This window comes from Nycticebus coucang, chromosome 4, assembly GCF_027406575.1.
Source record: "Nycticebus coucang isolate mNycCou1 chromosome 4, mNycCou1.pri, whole genome shotgun sequence".
In the NCBI taxonomy this organism is placed as follows: Eukaryota; Metazoa; Chordata; class Mammalia; order Primates; family Lorisidae; genus Nycticebus; species Nycticebus coucang.
Genome location: NC_069783.1, coordinates 126,381,518 through 126,399,822, shown reverse-complemented (window position 1 = coordinate 126,399,822; position 18,305 = coordinate 126,381,518). Strand labels below are relative to the sequence as shown.

Genomic DNA, 18,305 nt, shown 5'->3' with positions numbered 1-18,305 from the left:
AAACACACCTGGCTTCAAAAGACAAATTAAAGCTCCGAGTCAAGGGTTGGAAGACAATTTTTCAGGCAAATGGAATTCAGAAGAAAAGAGGAGTTGCAATCTTATTTTCAGATACATGTGGATTTAAAGCAACTAAAGTCAAAAAAGACAAAGATGGTCACTTTATATTGGTCAAGGGAAAACTACAACAAGAAGACATTTCCATTCTAAATATTTATGCACCCAATTTAAATGCTCCCAGATTCTTGAAGCAGACCTTACTCAGTCTGAGCAATATGATATCTGATAATACCATCATAACAGGGGACTTTAACACACCTCTTACAGAGCTGGACAGATCCTCTAAACAGAAATTAAACAAAGATGTAAGAGATTTAAATGAGACCCTAGAACAACTATGCTTGATAGACGCATATAGAACACTCCACCCCAAAGATAAAGAATATACATTCTTCTCATCACCCCATGGAACATTCTCCAAAATTGATCATATCCTGGGACACAAAACAAATATCAACAGAATCAAAAGAATTGAAATTTTACCTTGTATCTTTTCAGACCATAAGGCACTAAAGGTGGAACTCAACTCTAACAAAAATGCTCAACCCCACCCAAAGGCATGGAAATTAAACAATCTTCTGTTGAATAACAGATGGGTGAAGGAAGAAATAAAACAGGAAATCATGAACTTCCTTGAGCATAACAACAATGAAGACACAAGCTACCAAAACCTGTGGGATACTGCAAAAGCAGTTTTGAGAGGAAAATTCATCGCTTTAGATGCCTACATTCGAAAAACAGAAAGAGAGCACATCAACAATCTCACAAGAGATCTTACGGAATTGGAAAAAGAAGAACAATCTAAGCCTAAACTCAGTAGAAGAAAAGAAATATCCAAAATCAAATCAGAGATCAATGAAACTGAAAACAAAAGAATCATTCAGAAAATTAATGAAACAAGGAGTTGGTTTTTTGAAAAAAATAAATAAAATAGATAAACCATTGGCCAGACTAACTAGAAATAGAAAAGTAAAATCTCTAATAACCTCAATGAGAAACGATAAAGGGGAAATAACAACTGATCCCACAGAGATACAAGAGATCATCTCTGAATACTACCAGAAACTCTATGCCCAGAAATTTGACAATGTGAAGGAAATGGATCAATATTTGGAATCACACCCTCTCCCTAGACTTAGCCAGGATGAAATAGACCTCCTGAACAGACCAATTTCAAGCACTGAGATCAAAGAAACAATAAAAAAGCTTCCAACCAAAAAATGCCCTGGTCCAGATGGCTTCACTCCAGAATTCTATCAAACCTTCAAGGAAGAGCTTATTCCTGTACTGCAGAAATTATTCCAAAAAACTGAGGAAGAAGGAATCTTCCCCAACACATTCTATGAAGCAAACATCACCCTGATACCAAAACCAGGAAAAGACCCAAACAAAAAGGAGAATTTCAGACCAATCTCACTCATGAACATAGACGCAAAAATTCTCAACAAAATCCTAGCCAATAGATTACAGCTTATCATCAAAAAAGTCATTCATCATGATCAAGTAGGCTTCATCCCAGGGATGCAAGGCTGGTTTAACATACGCAAGTCTATAAACGTTATCCACCATATTAACAGAGGCAAAAATAAAGATCACATGATCCTCTCAATAGATGCAGAAAAAGCATTTGATAAAATCCAGCATCCTTTTCTAATTAGAACTCTGAAGAGTATAGGCATAGGTGGCACATTTCTAAAACTGATTGAAGCTATCTATGACAAACCCACAGCCAATATTTTACTGAATGGAGTAAAACTGAAAGCTTTTCCTCTTAGAACTGGAACCAGACAAGGTTGTCCTCTGTCACCTTTACTACTCAACGTAGTGCTGGAAGTTCTAGCCAACACAATTAGGCAAGACAAGGAAATAAAGGGAATCCAAACGGGAGCAGAGGAGGTCAAACTCTCCCTCTTTGCTGACGACATGATCTTATACTTAGAGAACCCCAAAGACTCAACCACAAGACTCCTAGAAGTCATCAAAAAATACAGTAATGTTTCAGGATATAAAATCAATGTCCACAAGTCAGTAGCCTTTGTATACACCAATAACAGTCAAGATGAGAAGCTAATTAAGGACACAACTCCCTTCACCATAGTTTCAAAGAAAATGAAATACCTAGGAATATACCTAACGAAGGAGGTGAAGGACCTCTATAAAGAAAACTATGAAATCCTCAGAAAGGAAATAGCAGAGGATATTAACAAATGGAAGAACATACCATGCTCATGGATGGGAAGAATCAACATTGTTAAAATGTCTATACTTCCCAAAGCAATCTACCTATTCAATGCCATTCCTATCAAAGTACCTACATCATACTTTCAAGATTTGGAAAAAATGATTCTGCGTTTTGTATGGAACCGGAAAAAACCCCGTATAGCTAAGGCAGTTCTCTGTAACAAAAATAAAGCTGGGGGCATCAGCATACCAGATTTTAGTCTGTACTACAAAGCCATAGTGCTCAAGACAGCATGGTACTGGCACAAAAACAGAGACATAGACACTTGGAATCGAATTGAACACCAAGAAATGAAACTAACATCTTACAACCACCTAATCTTTGATAAACCAAACAAGAACTTACCTTGGGGGAAAGACTCCCTATTCAATAAATGGTGTTGGGAGAACTGGATGTCTACATGTAAAAGACTGAAACTGGACCCACACCTTTCTCCACTCACAAAAATTGATTCAAGATGGATAAAGGACTTAAATTTAAGGCATGAAACAATAAAAATTCTCAAAGAAAGCATAGGAAAAACACTGGAAGATACTGGCCTGGGGGAAGACTTCATGAAGAAGACTGCCATGGCAATTGCAACAACAACAAAAAGAAACAAATGGGACTTCATTAAACTGAAAAGCTTCTGTACAGCTAAGGACACAATAACCAAAGCAAAGAGACAACCTACACAATGGGAAAGGATATTTGCATATTTTCAATCAGACAAAAGCTTGATAACCAGGATCTATAGAGAACTCAAATTAATCCACATGAAAAAAGCCAACAATCCCTTATATCAATGGGCAAGAGACATGAATAGAACTTTCTCTAAAGATGACAGACGAATGGCTAACAAACACATGAAAAAATGTTCATCATCTCTATATATTAGAGAAATGCAAATCAAAACAACCCTGAGATATGCCGAGGGTGGCGGGTTCAAACCCAGCCCCGGCCAAACTGCAACCAAAAAATAGCCGGGCGTCGTGGCGGGCGCCTGTAGTCCCAGCTGCTCGGGAGGCTGAGGCAAGAGAATCGCGTAAGCCCAAGAGTTAGAGGTTGCTGTGAGCCGTGTGACGCCACGGCACTCTACCCGAGGGCGGTACAGTGAGACTCTGTCTCTACAAAAAAAAAAAAAAAACAAAAAACAACCCTGAGATATCATCTAACCCCAGTGAGAATGGCCCACATCACAAAATCTCAAAACTGCAGATGCTGGCGTGGATGTGGAGAGAAGGGAACACTTTTACACTGCTGGTGGGACTGCAAACTAGTACAACCTTTCTGGAAGGAAGTGTGGAGAAACCTCAAAGCACTCAACCTAGACCTCCCATTCGATCCTGCAATCCCATTACTGGGCATCTACCCAGAAGGAAAAAAATCCTTTTATCATAAGGACACTTGTACTAGACTGTTTATTGCAGCTCAATTTACCATTGCCAAAATGTGGAAACAGCCTAAATGCCCACCAACCCAGGAATGGATTAACAAGCTGTGGTATATGTATACCATGGAATACTATTCAGCTATTAAAAAAAATGGACTTTACATCCTTCGTATTAACCTGGATGGAAGTGGAAGACATTATTCTTAGTAAAGCATCACAAAAATGGAGAAGCATGAATCCTATGTACTCAATCTTGATATGAGGACAATTAAGTTTATGGGGGGGGAGCAGAAAGAGGGATGGAGGGAGGAGGGTGGGGCCTTAGTGTGTGTCACACTTTATGGGGGCAAGACATGATTGCAAGAGGGACTTTACCTAACAATTGCAATCAGTGTAACTGGCTTATTGTACCCTCAATGAATCCCCAACAATAAAAAAATAAATAAATAAATAAAAATAAAAAAAAAAGAAAATATTTTTAAAATCGCATAATAAACATAATTCCCAACAACAAAACATCAGAAGTCCTTTTAAAAAACACCACAAAGATTGCCACCTCCTATTTAACTCTGTTCTGGATGTCTGAGGCTGGAGCAATCAGACAAGGAAAAGAAATCAAGGACATAAAGAGAAAAAAGTATGAGAACTGTTAACTATTCTCAGATGTTATGACTGTATAGTAAACCAAAACTAAACCACAAACAAATCATTAGAAATAATAAACAAGACTGGCATGGGTGAAAACCATTAAGAACAATGTATAAACATCAATTACGTACAAAAAGACAACATATGATTCCGCTCATATGAGGTATCTAAAATAAGAGACAGAAAACTAGAATGTGTTTACCAGGGGATGGGGCGAGGGGGAAAGGAGCGCTGTTCAACAGGTATGGAGTTACAGATTTACAAGATAAAAACATTCTGGAGATCTGTTTCACAACATGAATACACTTAACACTCCTGAACTGTATACTTAAGAATGGTTAAAATGGTAAATTTTATGTTATGTGGGGTTTTTTTACCAGAATAAAAAAAGTTACATTTCTATAAAACAGCAAGCTTTAGGGGGAAAAAAGTAATTTTTAAATAGCACAAACATCACATAATGTACCTAGGAACATATCTAACAAAAGTCTGACACCTATATGGAGAAATATTTTTAAACTTTATTGAAAAATATTAAAAACCTAGATAAATGGCATTATACACCAAGTTCTAGGATAGAAGACTCATATGGCAAAGATGTCAATTCTCTTCAAAAAATCCTTAAGTTCAATGCAATTCCAATCAAAAACCCAATAGGATTTTTCAGAGACCTTGACAAAATAATTCTAAAATTTATATAGAAGAACCAAAACACATCTCCAATGGGGGTGGGGGAAAATCTAATGGGATGATTTGTCTTACCAGATAGCAAGCCTCCGCAATAAGTGAGACTGTGGAACTGGCACAAGACAAAATTGCCGGGAGCCAAAACATATCACAAAAATGCCCCTTGCTATCTTGATTTTACGAGCAAACTATTCTCAGGAATTCAACCATAAATACCAACGATACTTTCCCCTTGCATATCTCTTCAAAAATGCACCCCCCGCCTTAGGGTCCTTCTCCTAGTAATTTTCCAGAAACCAGCCCCCTCCCCACCCTGTTAGGAATAGCCCTTAGTTACTTCCTCTTTTGAATGCTTATAAGCCCAGCTGAAACAATAAACTCTTTGGAGCTTGATCAGACTCTTGCTCTCATTCTTTCGTGTCTCTTGTCCCCCCTCATTCGACTGACCCCTTTGTTTCCCAGGTCCCCGTTGAATTCCCCGTGGGCCGGGGCACAAAATGACCACCAAAAAGGGCCTCCAGAAACATAGCCAGGCAGACAGAAAATACATGACAAAGGTGGCAATGATTTTATCAGCTACAATGGATTCATGACCTAGAACTGTGACCCCCATCCCCGTGTTAAAAAATGACTTAGAGAAATGTGAACTGTTTTGTATTTATCGAGTTTACATGCAAAAAAAACAATAATCAACTACCATAGAAACACGACCTAAAATATTCTTTTAAAAAAATTATAGGTAGAAACATGACTTAAATTTCTTTTTGAAATCTTAAGACTTTTAGCAATGTTCTCCTATTCATTTTTGTAAAAACTGATAAACTGAACCCATCCTAAGATCATGTGATTGATTGAAAAAGCACTGGACTAGGTCAAGAAATAAGTGTTTCCTCATTTGTACCATGAAAGAGTTGGGTTAAAGCTCTGGTTCTTAAATGGGCTATCATGGTACACTGATGTTTCAAAATCTAAAGCAGCAGCAGTTAAATAAGAGAAGTACTTCCTTTATCAAAGACTATCCCAGATTCTCCCCCAGAAGTGGGAGACCCTTGCTAGTTAGTGTCACAAATGTCTATGCAAGTGCCCCTCACATGAATACCACGTGCAGGTCAGAAGAAAAACGTTTAAAAGTTGCTAAAGAAGAAAAACTACCTCTTTTGATCTAACCTTCTGATTTTTAGTCTGAAATAATGGAGATACTATGGAGACATGCTCTGAAAGTATGTATATTAAGTGCATACTGAAATGAGTTCGAGACATTTCCATGTAGTTCAGTCAATACCGACCTGAGTGAAAAAGGTGCCACACCCACCTGCACCTAGAATGGGGATGAAAAACAGAGAGGGCTGGTGGAAAGGAAACTACTGGTGCAATCTGGGGAAAGCAGGGAAGGGAGAATAGAGCAGGCATTCCTTTACTTAGTACCTGCTATGTGCCAAACTTATGCCCACGTAAGTCCCACAAGGGCCCTGTGATAGAGGCAACATTAGCATCTTGTACACTCCAGGGTCCAAGAGCTGAAATAACTTATACAAGGTCTTTCCATTACTGAGTAGAAGGCTTGAATTCATACATGGCTACAAAGCCATAGCCTTTGTCCTACACTATGCTGAGCTGACAAATCAGCCTAAAGCACGAGATGCCACTTTCAGCACACAAATAATGGAAAATCTTTGCTTTTCTTATATGTGTATAGACAGATACTACAGCAAATTGCCAGCTTTCATAAAATGCACAAGGGGATGAGGACAGGATTCACAAATAATGGCAAGGCCAAGTTTCTCTCACAGGTCTATTTAGAAGTTACTTATTATGCTCCACTATCAGAGCCAGTTACAGCAAGAACAAGAAGCTGTGGGATTAGGATGAGGTGGATGGGAGATTTGGAAAAACTGCAAAAATCCATTTCTAGATCCCAGGACAAAGAGGAAGGCCAACGGCTTTCCAATTTACCATAATGTGCCAGGTCTCATCCTGTCTTTAGTGACCTGTGGCAGGACAGGCAACTGCAGAACACTAAGAAGGTTAGCAACTTCACATCAGTGAGTAATTTCATAACCTGTGTGACGTTTGGTCTACAGTCAATCTTTATGAGTTCAAATCTTCTGAGTGACTTTAAATAAATCACTTATTCTGAGTCTCTGTTTCTACATCTGTAAAGTAAGAACATGCTCAATCTCTTCTGTTTGCCCTTCCAAGTCCACTCACCTCCTCCCTCCCTGTCTGGTGGTCCCCCAGAATAGAGGGCATTTATTAGTTTCCTGGCTCTTGGGCTACACCAGGTGAGTTTGCCCAGCAGGAGTTACCAGAAGGGAGGAGGAAGGAAGAGAGGGCAATTAGGGTATTTCTTCTCCCCGCCCCACAATCCTTGACAGGACATTGGGGCTGGAACCCGTTGAACACGGTTCCACGCAGCTCTCAGGTGCTCTCTCCACACACAACTACTCAAGTAATCAAGCACTCCTTCCACCCTTTTAGGCCTAACGATGGACACAGGGTTCTGCTGTTAACTAGCTGTTGCATACTAAACCTTCGCTTCTGATTTCCCTGCTCATACCTTTATAAACATGGTTGTCCTTTCATTGACCTTTTCTCAAATCGTCCTAATTTTAATGTGCTACCTATTTCCTGCGGGTACCCTGGATTAAACAGGACATATCACCACTTCATAAAGTTACAGACTGGAGCTCACAAAATGCACGTCTCAGTGCTAGGCATTAGTCTGTTAATTACCGTTATGACAATTATAAGACGCAGGAATTGTTGCTCCCAATCTACAAATAAGGAAGCTGAGGCTCAGAGAAGTAAAGAAATTCGCCTAACCACACACAAGGGTGGAAGCGCCAGAACTGTGAGGTCTTAACCTCCATATCCGGAAATCTGTATCTTTCCATTTCTATTATCACCGTAGCTGTCAATACTTTTCCTGCTATACCAAATCTCATCGTTGTCCTCATTCCTACAAGAAAATGACAACTCAGTTACGAATATGATTTCATTTCTACCGTCGGACATGATTTAACTGTATGGTTAAGAGTGGGGAATGCCAGAGTCGGTTCAAAGTACAAGACGATTCGCCACTTGGAGGAGCTATTATCTTAAACGAGACTCCCTTCCAAGAGCTTCACTTTCCTCTCATAAAATAAGGATAACACTACATCCTTTAAGGGTCGTGGCAAGGAATCAATGGGATAACGTTTGCAAAGCACCGTGCAAGCAGTAACCGCTCCAATGAAAAAAACTACAATAGATAATAGCTGGTTTGCCGCTAAGGAGCAAAGAGGCGGGTCGGGACCTGGAGACCCAAAGAAAGAAACCCGCTCCCCGCCCCGGGCCCACCTGCTCCTCCAGTCTCTCGATTTCTAGCTGGTTCTTCTCCTCCTCTTCGTCGTACTCCCACTCGTACTCTTCGGGGGAGCTCTCGGCGGAGGAAGCCATGGCGTACTCCTCATCATCCCCATCGCTCTCGCTCACGCCTTCCTCCTGCTGATCCCATTCTGTCCCTATCGTCTTGTATGTCGCAGCAGTCACAGCCCGCGAAAGCACCTTCCTCCTGGTTCTAGCCGCCTTAACCTTATCTTCCTCTCCCTCAGTCTTGGGCCCAACCTTGGACTCAGCCTCAGGTTCTGAAGCCGAAGGTGCAGCAGCCGTCGCCATCTTGCGCTTCCAGTGACTCTCGGGTCTTCCCGCGGGCACCAAAGACCCGGATGAAGTAAGAGCTGCCAGCAGCGCGCGCCAGATCAAAACCCCGCTTTCTTGCCATCGAAAGGGAGGCTGGACGCCTCGGATTAAAGGAAAATTTCTCAGTATACACAATTCCTATTACTTTTATATCCCTGTAGAAGCTCTCATCAGAGAAAAAACTCATTTCTATGTCATGTGTTACGCCACATCTTTGGACAAATGTTGGGTCTTTAGACAGGAAATGGAGGCCACAGAGGAAGTCAGGGAGGGAGCGTGATGCCTGTAGTCCAGGGTTTGGCGCCATCTTGAGAAGGTCAGAATGTGTCAGAATAAATGTCCTAATGCCTAGTGTGACTTGGCGCGTGGTTTAGTCTCCCCAGCAACTGCGCCTGAAGCGCAGAGAAAACTCCACGTCCTCGGGGAAGGATTGCTTGCACCATTCATGAAAAAATCCATTTCCCCTTATGTAACGATGCGTGAATTTTCTGATTTTATAAGATAACTTGCAAACAAGTATCAATAAGCGTTTCTTTAGAAACCCTTAATTGATAGTCCTTGTCACATAAATTGAGTTTACTATTCTACAGAGAAATAAACTTTTTTTCAATCAAGCCATGATATTCGTTTCCTTCTTAAGCTTCCTTTTTTTTTTTTTTTTTTTTTGGTTTTTGGCCGGAGCTGGGTTTGAACCCGCCACCTCCGGCATATGGGACCGGCGCCCTACCCCTTGAGCCGCAGGCGCCGCCCAAGCTTCCCATTTTTGAGGTAGGAAAGTACTGGTGTGTTTCTCTACTTAATTGCCTTTCTCCCTATTAGCAAGCTTAATGGAGCAAGAACAATACGTTTTGCTCTCCGTTAGATCCCCAGTCTAGCATAGCGCTTTGACACGTAGGTACTCAGCACATACTTGCTCCGTGGACAAAAGGATGGTCCTTGAATTAGTACAAAAGAGAGGATCCAGGCTTGGCGAGCCGATGTCACTTGCTTAGGGACACAGGGGCAGAACCAGGATTCTAACCCATGATTGTCCAAGTTCAAATCCCAGTAAAACGTAACTCTCTGAGCAACAGTGCACAAGTTACTAAACCGCTCTGAATCTCAGCTTCCTTATGCTGCAAAAGAGGCTTGGGAAAGGTGGACTGGTGGTTTTCAGTGCCATATTCCAGCGGTAGGCTTTGAGACGCGAACCTGGCACCGTGCCCCAGCAGCCCAATGTCTTCTCCCAATCTGGATGCTACGCTCCAGGCAAGTTTTCCAGCAACTTCAGACATCCTAGCTCCGGTGGGCTGGACCCGGACGAAAGCGCGTACACGGAGCAGAGGACGCAAGGGTGGAGTCGCAGTGACGTCAGAGGGCGCGCTTCAACCCCGCGCTCTGGGACGTCGCAGGCGCAAGCCGGCAAGATGGCTACGGCTGGAGCGGGCCGTCTGAGGCGGGCGGCATCGGCCCTGTTGCTTCGGAGCCCGCGCTTGCCCGCCCGGGAGCTGTCAGCTCCGGCTCGGCTCTACCATAAGAAGGTAGGGTCGGACGAGGGGGTGCGCAGACCGCCTAGGGGACTCAGGCGTCCTGGCGGAGGCCCGGACTAAAAGAGATGGCCGCGGGCTTCGGCGTGGCCCTCCATAGAGGGACCACACCCTCCCACGGCTGTGCCTCGACTCACTTTCCCTTCCCGCACAGTGACACTAACCGCAACTGATACACAGATAGTAGCTACCGCTGATTGGGCGGCGACTTCTAGTGGGCATCGCAGCTCTCCACCACTTGGTGCGTCCCAACTTTAAAGTTGCCTGTAGCCCAGGAGGGAGGGTCCTGGCTAGTCATAACTTGACATTCTGAGTCCAGAGACACACACGCGTTGTGGCGCGGCTCAGGCTTCAGCCACGCCACTGCCCTGGCTGAGGGACCTTGAGCAAGTCACTGCCCTTCGCTGAACCTGTAGCATGGAGTAGGGGGCTCTCGGGAGTCTTCTACAGCATAATATATTTTGGACATGGTTCTTGGGCCGTCGGCCATACGTGTGGAGACCATTTTTTGTGCTGTTAATGTTTTAGGAACGCATAGCGTCTGAGGGAAGTCAGGCACATAATCAGCGAGCATGTTTTTGTTTTGTTTTTGTCGGGGGAGAGGAGAGAGAGATGCCTAGTTTGCACACCTTTACCTTCAAGGGGGTAGAGTTCCCCTTGAATGAGACTCTCACTCAAGAAACTACTAAAGAATGCAGTTAAATCAACGTGCTGCCGAAAGTCCAGTTTAAATATTATCTGGTGGGTCCTTGGGCTTTGAGTCAAAAATCCATACCCGGATGTGGTGTGTGAGGGGGAGGACTGGAAGACTGGGGTACTTGTAAACAAACCTCAAGGTTAATGAAGCCTTCTGTGTACCATTTTGGACATTTATTCTGCTCTGGCTTTTCGGTACCTTTGCCAAATACTTAACTCCTCCCGTCGCCCCCGCCCTCCGGCTCCCCGTCTGTGTTTTGTTGACCCTGTGCGCCAAAGGAACTTGGACTAGTAGAGTCACCAGGGTGCGCTGCTGCACCAGGGTGATGTCAGGGCCTGGAGATAGTTATAGCACTGCTTTTGTCTTAATAGACGAGTAAACGTAGGCCTTCCGTAGCATTATTTCTGTAACAGTCACCAGGAGGCTTCTCAAAAAGCCTTTCATTCCTGGGCCATGCTATGGCTAGGATTTTTTATTTTTCTTTAAAAGGCAGGTTCTAGCTTTGTAAACCTGGTCTGGAGGGCAGTAGCCAGATCATAGATCACTGTAATCTTGACACCTTGGGCTTGAGTGATCCTCCCACTTTGGCATAGAATTTTTTTAAAGTAATCATTCTTTGAGAATGGGTTTTATTTAGAAATAATAGAACTGCTGTTTTGAGTTCAAATCTGGTGACTAAGACATGATTTCACTGTTTTTTTTGTTTTTTCTTTTTCTTTTTTTTTTTTTTTGTAGAGACAGAGTCTCACTTTATGGCCCTCTGTAGAGTGCCATGGCATCACACAGCTCACAGCAACCTCCAACTCCTGGGCTTAAGCGATTCTCTTGCCTCAGCCTCCCGAGTAGCTGGGACTACAGGCGCCCGCCACAACGCCCAGCTATTTTTTGGTTGCAGTTCAGCCGGGGCCGGGTTTGAACCCGCCACCCTCGGTATATGGGGCCGGCACCTTACCAGCTGAGCCACGGGCGCCTCCCTTTGTTTGTTTTTTTCAATCACAAACCTATGAAGGTAGAGAGGAGATACAAAGCGTTTGGGTCACAAATGGTACCCACTGACATGAATGTGGGCCTTTGTACTCAGATAAAATAGAGTATGTAGTGACTCCCTGCCAGCCTCAGGTTAATGACTTTGAAGAGTGACCATTAAGATCAGCTTGTTCGTATTGGTCTTCCTGACTACCATTAAGGTCACTTTATTGGTATTGGTCTTCCTGACTCAACTCTTTGTTTTCAGGTGGTTGACCATTATGAAAATCCTAGAAACGTGGGGTCTCTTGACAAGACATCTAAAAATGTTGGGACTGGATTGGTGGGGGCTCCAGCATGTGGTGATGTAATGAAATTACAGGTACCAGCTGGTTTTCAACTTTAATGGTAATAACAATCCCTTTGCTTACACAGTGCTTTGTAGTTTACAAAGCATTTGCACACACAGCATTTCATTTGGTCTCCATCTTTATTTCTGTGGTGTGGAATGAATCAATGTTAGAAATGATTAGCGGGGCCTCAGTCTTGGTTCTCTTACTAGTACACTAAGCTGACCTTTTCTGAAATAGAAAACGAATCTCATTTTTCTACTTACAGTATCAGCTTAAATTCCAATTTAAGCCAAGTAAAAGTTTTTGTGAATTTTACTAATCAAAGGAAAGCCCCAAAGGGCTGCCAATCTCTAATGAGAAAAGTGCAATAAATCAAACCTATCCGCAAACTGGAAGCAACAAGAAGGTAGTGTCTTGGGCTTTGGGTAAACTATAGCTGTGTCCACAGTCTATTTCTTCATAGTAGGTAGGCAGCTTGCCAGAGGTCTTCATACCTATATTGAAAAACAGAAACAAGGCAGGAGGGAACACAAACAAGTGCAGTTTGCCCAAGAAAACAGTGTTAACCAGAGACCTTTATTGCAGACTTTCCCAGTGTTTAAAAAGGCAGACTGCCTCAGTAAATGTGAGCAGACCTCCTCAAATAGGATTTCATAGTTAACACGCAGACTAAGGTTACAAAACAAAATTGGGGTGGAGGGACATATATTCCATCCGATCTTTACCAGGGTAGTTGTTTCCACATTGCACTGTCATCACTGAGCGCTTTGAAAGAAAGCAAGTCCATAATTATTGCTATTACTTACAGTGTAGAAATCAAGCTCAAAGCCCCTGGGGAAGGCCCCAGTAACTTCCATGGAGTGCCAGGTACCAGAGGGTGGCCCCAGAAATCACTGCTTAACTCTTGTCTCTTTTCTAGATTCAGGTAGACGAAAAGGGGAAGATTGTGGATGCCAGGTTTAAAACATTTGGCTGTGGCTCAGCAATTGCTTCCAGCTCATTAGCCACTGAGTGGGTGAAAGGGAAAACGGTAAGAATGCTTGAAAATTGGACAGAATGAAACGGCATTCTCCAAACATTGTTCCCAAAGTGTCTAGTGATTCAAAAAACAAGAGACCATGACTTTTAATTTCTAAATTTTTTAAATTGCTCATACCCAAATGTTAATTAAATTCTTCTCCATATTGGGAATTATAGATCCTTCTGTTAAGTGTTGAGTTTGTCATTGATCATTTTTATTTGTTTGGGTAGTGTTTTATTAATTACATAAGAAAAATGTAATTACATAGGAAAAAGACCCTAACCCATCCCTCTAACAAAATAGAATTGAAAATAAATCTTTGGCTTTCTCTATGGTTGATGATTTTCTTGTAATTTTTTCAGGTGGGAGGATATCACATAGAGATTGTTTTCTTATTTCTTCCCATCATGTTTCAGGAAGGAGTCCAGGTGGCTTACAATGACTGGTGAAATAAACTAGCCTGTGTTAAAAGGGATTAAAGATTCAAAAACACAGCAAGGGTGGGGGCTGACTTAACAGACAAATCAGAGTAGTGATCCAGGTGGTCCTCTTGAGAGTGGAGGTAAGAAAGGGCTGGAACATCTTTTTCCATCCATTCTCTCCCAAAGCATCTGCAGAGGTAGAAGTTCCCAAACTCAGTGAGGAGCTGGATTTTCTAAACTCCAGCTGCCATTAAATCTCTAAAAGGCCAGGCATGGTGTCTCATACCTATAATCTCAGCACTGTGGGAGGCAAAAGTGAGAGGATCCCTTGCAATCAGGAGTTTAAGACTAGCTCTGAGCAAAGCAAGATCCTGTTTCTACTAAAAATAGAAAACTGAGCCCAGCTTTATGGCACATGTCAATAGTCCCCAGCTACTCAGGAGGCCGAGACAGATGGTCACTTAAGCCCAAGAGTTTGAGGTTGCTGTGAGGTAGCCTAACAGCATGGCACTCTAGCCCAAGTGACAGAGCAAGACTGTCTGAAAAGAAACAAAAAACCATGGGCAGCGCCTGTGGCTCAAAAGGAGTAGGGCCCCCGGCCTCATATACCAGAGGTGGCGGGTTCAAACCTGGCCCCAGCCAAAAACTGCAAAAGAAAAAAGAAACAAAAAAACCTCTCAGTAAAGCCAACCTGCAAGGCACTCATCTGTATAGCCCCTAAGGGACCCAGTTCAGGAAGCTGAGTCATAGAAGAGGATATTTGGGGAGCTGACCAGCTCTACAGCAAAGTGGTTTGCCAGCCCACGTGCCACCTGCTTTCTGTGGCTCAGGGCCTTCTGGCTGCCAAGCTCCTGTGGGCCAAGGAAGCACAGACCTAACCTGTTCTGGCAGGAGCTGGCTTCAAAGTGATTTGTCAGGAATTGTCCCTAGGGAAAGGGGGAAATGAGACAAGGCACCTATGTTCCCAGGACCTGGCTTTTAGGGGCTGTGAGTTGTCAGAAAATAGGGAAGAGGTCCTCTCTTCAACCTTAAGTTGTCCCATCTCAACTTCAGGAGCAAAACTTGAATAATAGTTGGGGTTAGTGGAATTGGGAGGTTGGGGGACAGTCAGAGGTAGCCAGGGAAGCTGGCCATTGGGGAAATCTGGTTTTCCTTAAGGCAGTTAGGCTCTGTTCAGCATAGGCAAAGACCTGCCTGCCTCCAATTATTCCCAAAGGTTCCGGGCACCAGACACCAGGCACCCTCTTCAGTCATTCCGGAGATTCTCCTGTAGGCAGAGGCTGACTCTAAGAGAACACTCCGCCTGACACCTGCTTATGCCACTAACCTCTCTGACATCTCCCTGACTTCCCTCATGCCGTTCAGCACTTCTAGTCTAAAGAATGTATTCCAACATTTGGTACAAGGACACGAGAGAAGCTGATAGTCACAAAACCAGCATAGGAAATCACTGCCTTTTAAGACTCCTTTTGGTGGCCTCAGCCAGACTTCCATGAGAGTTTCCTTAGGTTCTGCTCCTGGTTTACAGAAGTATCTTGACTGTCCTTGCTTACCCCATGCAGGTGTATATGCTTAGCACTTAATAACCCCAGCTGTAGCATAGACACCAAGATGGGAGTCCTGAGAAGAGCCCAGTCCTTTCTTTTGAGTTATTAAACAGAAATTTTCCCCCATCATCCCTGAGGGCCTCGTTGGCCTTCCTTTTATTTAGTTGTCTGGCCCTTGCAAGATAAGCCTTTGCTAAAACTCCTCATCTTTCCCAAATGCCTATCAGGTGGAGGAAGCCTTGACCATCAAAAATACAGATATCGCCAAGGAACTCTGCCTTCCTCCTGTGAAATTGCACTGCTCCAGTAAGTCTTTGCTCTCCAAGACTGCCAGCCATCCAGGGCACTCAGCAGTAATGTCAGCTTACATTTATGAGAGTCCTTTTAGGTCAGGGAGTCTATCTTTATAACCCTCAGAGAGTTAGACCTCATGGGTCTGTCTAATAGCCTTCCCGTGGTCTCACACACATCTCTAGAAGAATCATGCCAGGAGGCAGTGTGTGCTAGGCATTATACTGGGCGCTTGATGGGCATAATTTATAAACCTCAGAAGTATCCTCGAGTCCACAGTAAAGTGTTGTTACTCCCCTTTTACAGATGAGAGCTGGGCTTGGGTTAAGGCACCCAAGTCACATGGCTAATAAGTGGAAGGGCCATAAACCCCAATCTTCCAGAATCTATTGCAGTTTCCAGCAGAGGAGAAAACCCAGCTTTCTCCATAATCCTGTTTGCTGTGTATTTCATCACTTCTGTCTAGCTGCTGTTACCGTTGGGATCTGCATCTACGTATAAAGAATGACTAAGCCCTGTTGTGCATTAGCCCCCTTTCCAGTGTCCTAAGAGAAAGCCCAAATGCCTTAAGACTTACACTTGGCTTTCCAGTTTGGTCCCTGTGTTAAATCTAATGCTTTTTCCATCTTCACTTAACCTTCTCAGGAAAGAAAGAATGAGAAATGGTAGCCCTAACATACTGATGGAGGTTTACTGACCAAATTAGTCAAAAATCAGGAGAAAGCCAGGCCTCCTGCCAGGATGAGAACCACAGGAGAAAAGCCAGGTGCTGGGGTGGGTATACACTAAGGCAGTCTTCAGGAAGCCTGCTAAGACCTGAGTTCTTTCCACTTGAGCTGGAATGTTAAGTACCCATAAAGAAAAGTCATATCTTACAAACATTTTTACATGGTTTTAAAAAAAAAAAAAAAAAAGCCTTTTTATGAGGCCTAAATTTTAGGTACTGAAACCTTTAGCTGGTGCTCTCTGCTATTTGCTTGCTTTCTGCTGACATTCTAGCTCTCTTGATTTTTATATCCCCCCCATAGCCTCAGTTTCAAAATTGACTCATAAACAGAAGTTAGTTTACTAACTTGGAATCTCTAGAAAAGTGGTTCTCAATCTTCCTAATGCCGCGACCCTTTAATACAGTTCCTAAGTCATGCCAACATGCGTAGCCAACACCTCTGCTCCATTATCCCAGACTGTCATAGGAGATCAGAACTAACATTTGTTACGTACTACAGTATGTCAGACATCTCGTGCAAGTCCCCACACTATCCAAGAGGCTAAGGAATTAGCTTAGCATCACAGATATTTAAACCCTAGTCTGTCTTCAGACTAATCCCTGGGAATAGTCAGGCTCAGGAGGCAGCTGCTGACATGCCCAGCTCCTCACTCCAACTCCCCAGCTCAGTTTTTCTGTTAAGTCTTTCCCAGCACAGTGCCCTCCAGCTCTTAATTCAATTCCTAAGATTATTTCTTTAGTGTGTAGAAACTTAGGCTCTCTTCTCTTCCATACTACTAGTGCTGGCTGAAGACGCAATCAAGGCTGCCCTGGCTGATTACAAACTGAAACAAGAACCCAAGAAAGGAGAGGCAGAGAAGAAATGAGCCTTCAGAGAAGCCTTCAAGTCATGTCATCTGTTTGCCCACCCACCATGCAGTTACTTTAGACATTCAGAAGCCCCCAGCACTACATAAAAGAGCTATGAGATAACACACAAGTTTCGCCATTCACATTGTGACTCGAGTGCAAGCAAAATACAGAGTTTAATTGTTCTGAATCCTGTGATTTCTTTCAGCCCACATTATCGCCTTAACTCAGTTAATGTATATTTTGAGTTGTGTGTGTGGCCTCAGAACTGAAATCAATAATGAAGTCTCAAGTTTTGATAGCCTGTGAAGTACATAAATATCTTAATTTTACCTGAATTGATTTTGGGGAAAATTAGAATGCCTTGATGTAATTATTTGATAGAATCAATTACTGTACATAAAACAGATGTACTTACATATATTATAATAAAACAACATAAGATAACAGTTTCTCTAGTAAGCCTTTTCTCTTGGATGCTTCACTCCAAAGTGCTACCCAAAGCCCTATGGATTCCAAAGGCTGGACTGTGATGACAATACAGTTTTCCCACCAAACTTACAATAAAGGACATGTACAGAGATTTTTTTTTTTTTTTACAAAGCCAAATATACCAAATAAAGCCAAATATTTCAAATGTTTTATGAAATGAGTGAAAAGAGACATTCATCGCTTTTTGTTACTCTTGGTGAGATAACAGATTGACGATTCAAAGTGAGCCTTGGAAATTCTCTGTAATTTCACTGGTTTGAAATTCTGAAATCTGGGTAACATGGGCTTAGGTGACACACTAAAGTTATGGGACAAATATGTAAAGAGCACCTAGAGAATGAGTTTAAAATACAGATTTTTAGTCAGGCTGCTTTGGTCTATGCAGGTGATTGCAATGCCCCCAGAGTCTGGTGTTGTAGCAGATGACCCAAGCCATTGGGAAGAAACTTGCTGATTCCTGTGCTGCACAGGTACATTTGTTTCTTTCTGAACTGCCAGTACATGTACAGTGAACCTATGTTTAAAACAGGCATGAATAGCTTCCTAATCACTGTCCATCCTACCTGGATCTCTCCCCATTCTTAACTACCTGTAGTCACACAAATCCTAATAAAGGAGGCCCACTGTCAAGTGAAAACAATATTGAGCCAAGCATTGTAGCTTGTGCATGTAATCCCAGCAGTTCAGGAGGATGGCTTGAACCCAGGCTGCACTGAGTTATGAT

General features: G+C 42.8%; 2 protein-coding genes across 3 annotated transcripts in view; one reads left to right on the top strand and one right to left on the bottom strand.

Moving 5' to 3' along the window:
- The window catches only part of SART3 (spliceosome associated factor 3, U4/U6 recycling protein), a 45,973-nt gene extending 37,060 nt beyond the window's left edge, over positions 1–8,913 (bottom strand). The window contains exon 1 of one of the 2 annotated variants that reach the window (XM_053588992.1): positions 8,349–8,913. In XM_053588992.1, coding sequence (XP_053444967.1) covers positions 8,349–8,666 — 318 coding nt within the window. In that variant the 5' untranslated portion in view covers positions 8,667–8,913. The remainder of the gene's footprint in view (positions 1–8,348) is intronic. The other variant, XM_053588993.1, reaches the window with a different exon arrangement.
- Positions 8,914–10,054: 1,141 nt separating this feature from the next.
- ISCU (iron-sulfur cluster assembly enzyme) lies at positions 10,055–17,279 on the top strand. Its single transcript, XM_053589000.1, has 5 exons — positions 10,055–10,210; positions 12,148–12,261; positions 13,152–13,262; positions 15,450–15,528; positions 17,021–17,279. The coding sequence occupies exons 1-5, from the start codon at positions 10,097–10,099 to the stop codon at positions 17,104–17,106; spliced, it is 504 nt and encodes a 167-aa protein (XP_053444975.1). The 5' UTR covers positions 10,055–10,096; the 3' UTR covers positions 17,107–17,279.
- Positions 17,280–18,305: the final 1,026 nt, after the last annotated feature.

What these genes read in the sequence shown, in the direction of transcription:
- ISCU (XM_053589000.1), top strand. Translation starts at nt 10,097, where the DNA reads ATGGCTACGGCTGGAGCGGGCCGTCTGAGGCGGGCGGCATCGGCCCTG. An exon ending in CTCGGCTCTACCATAAGAAG is followed by an intron (nt 10,211 to 12,147) that starts GTAGGGTCGGAC and finishes CTTTGTTTTCAG; the next exon opens with GTGGTTGACCATTATGAAAA. An exon ending in GTGATGTAATGAAATTACAG is followed by an intron (nt 12,262 to 13,151) that starts GTACCAGCTGGT and finishes TCTCTTTTCTAG; the next exon opens with ATTCAGGTAGACGAAAAGGG.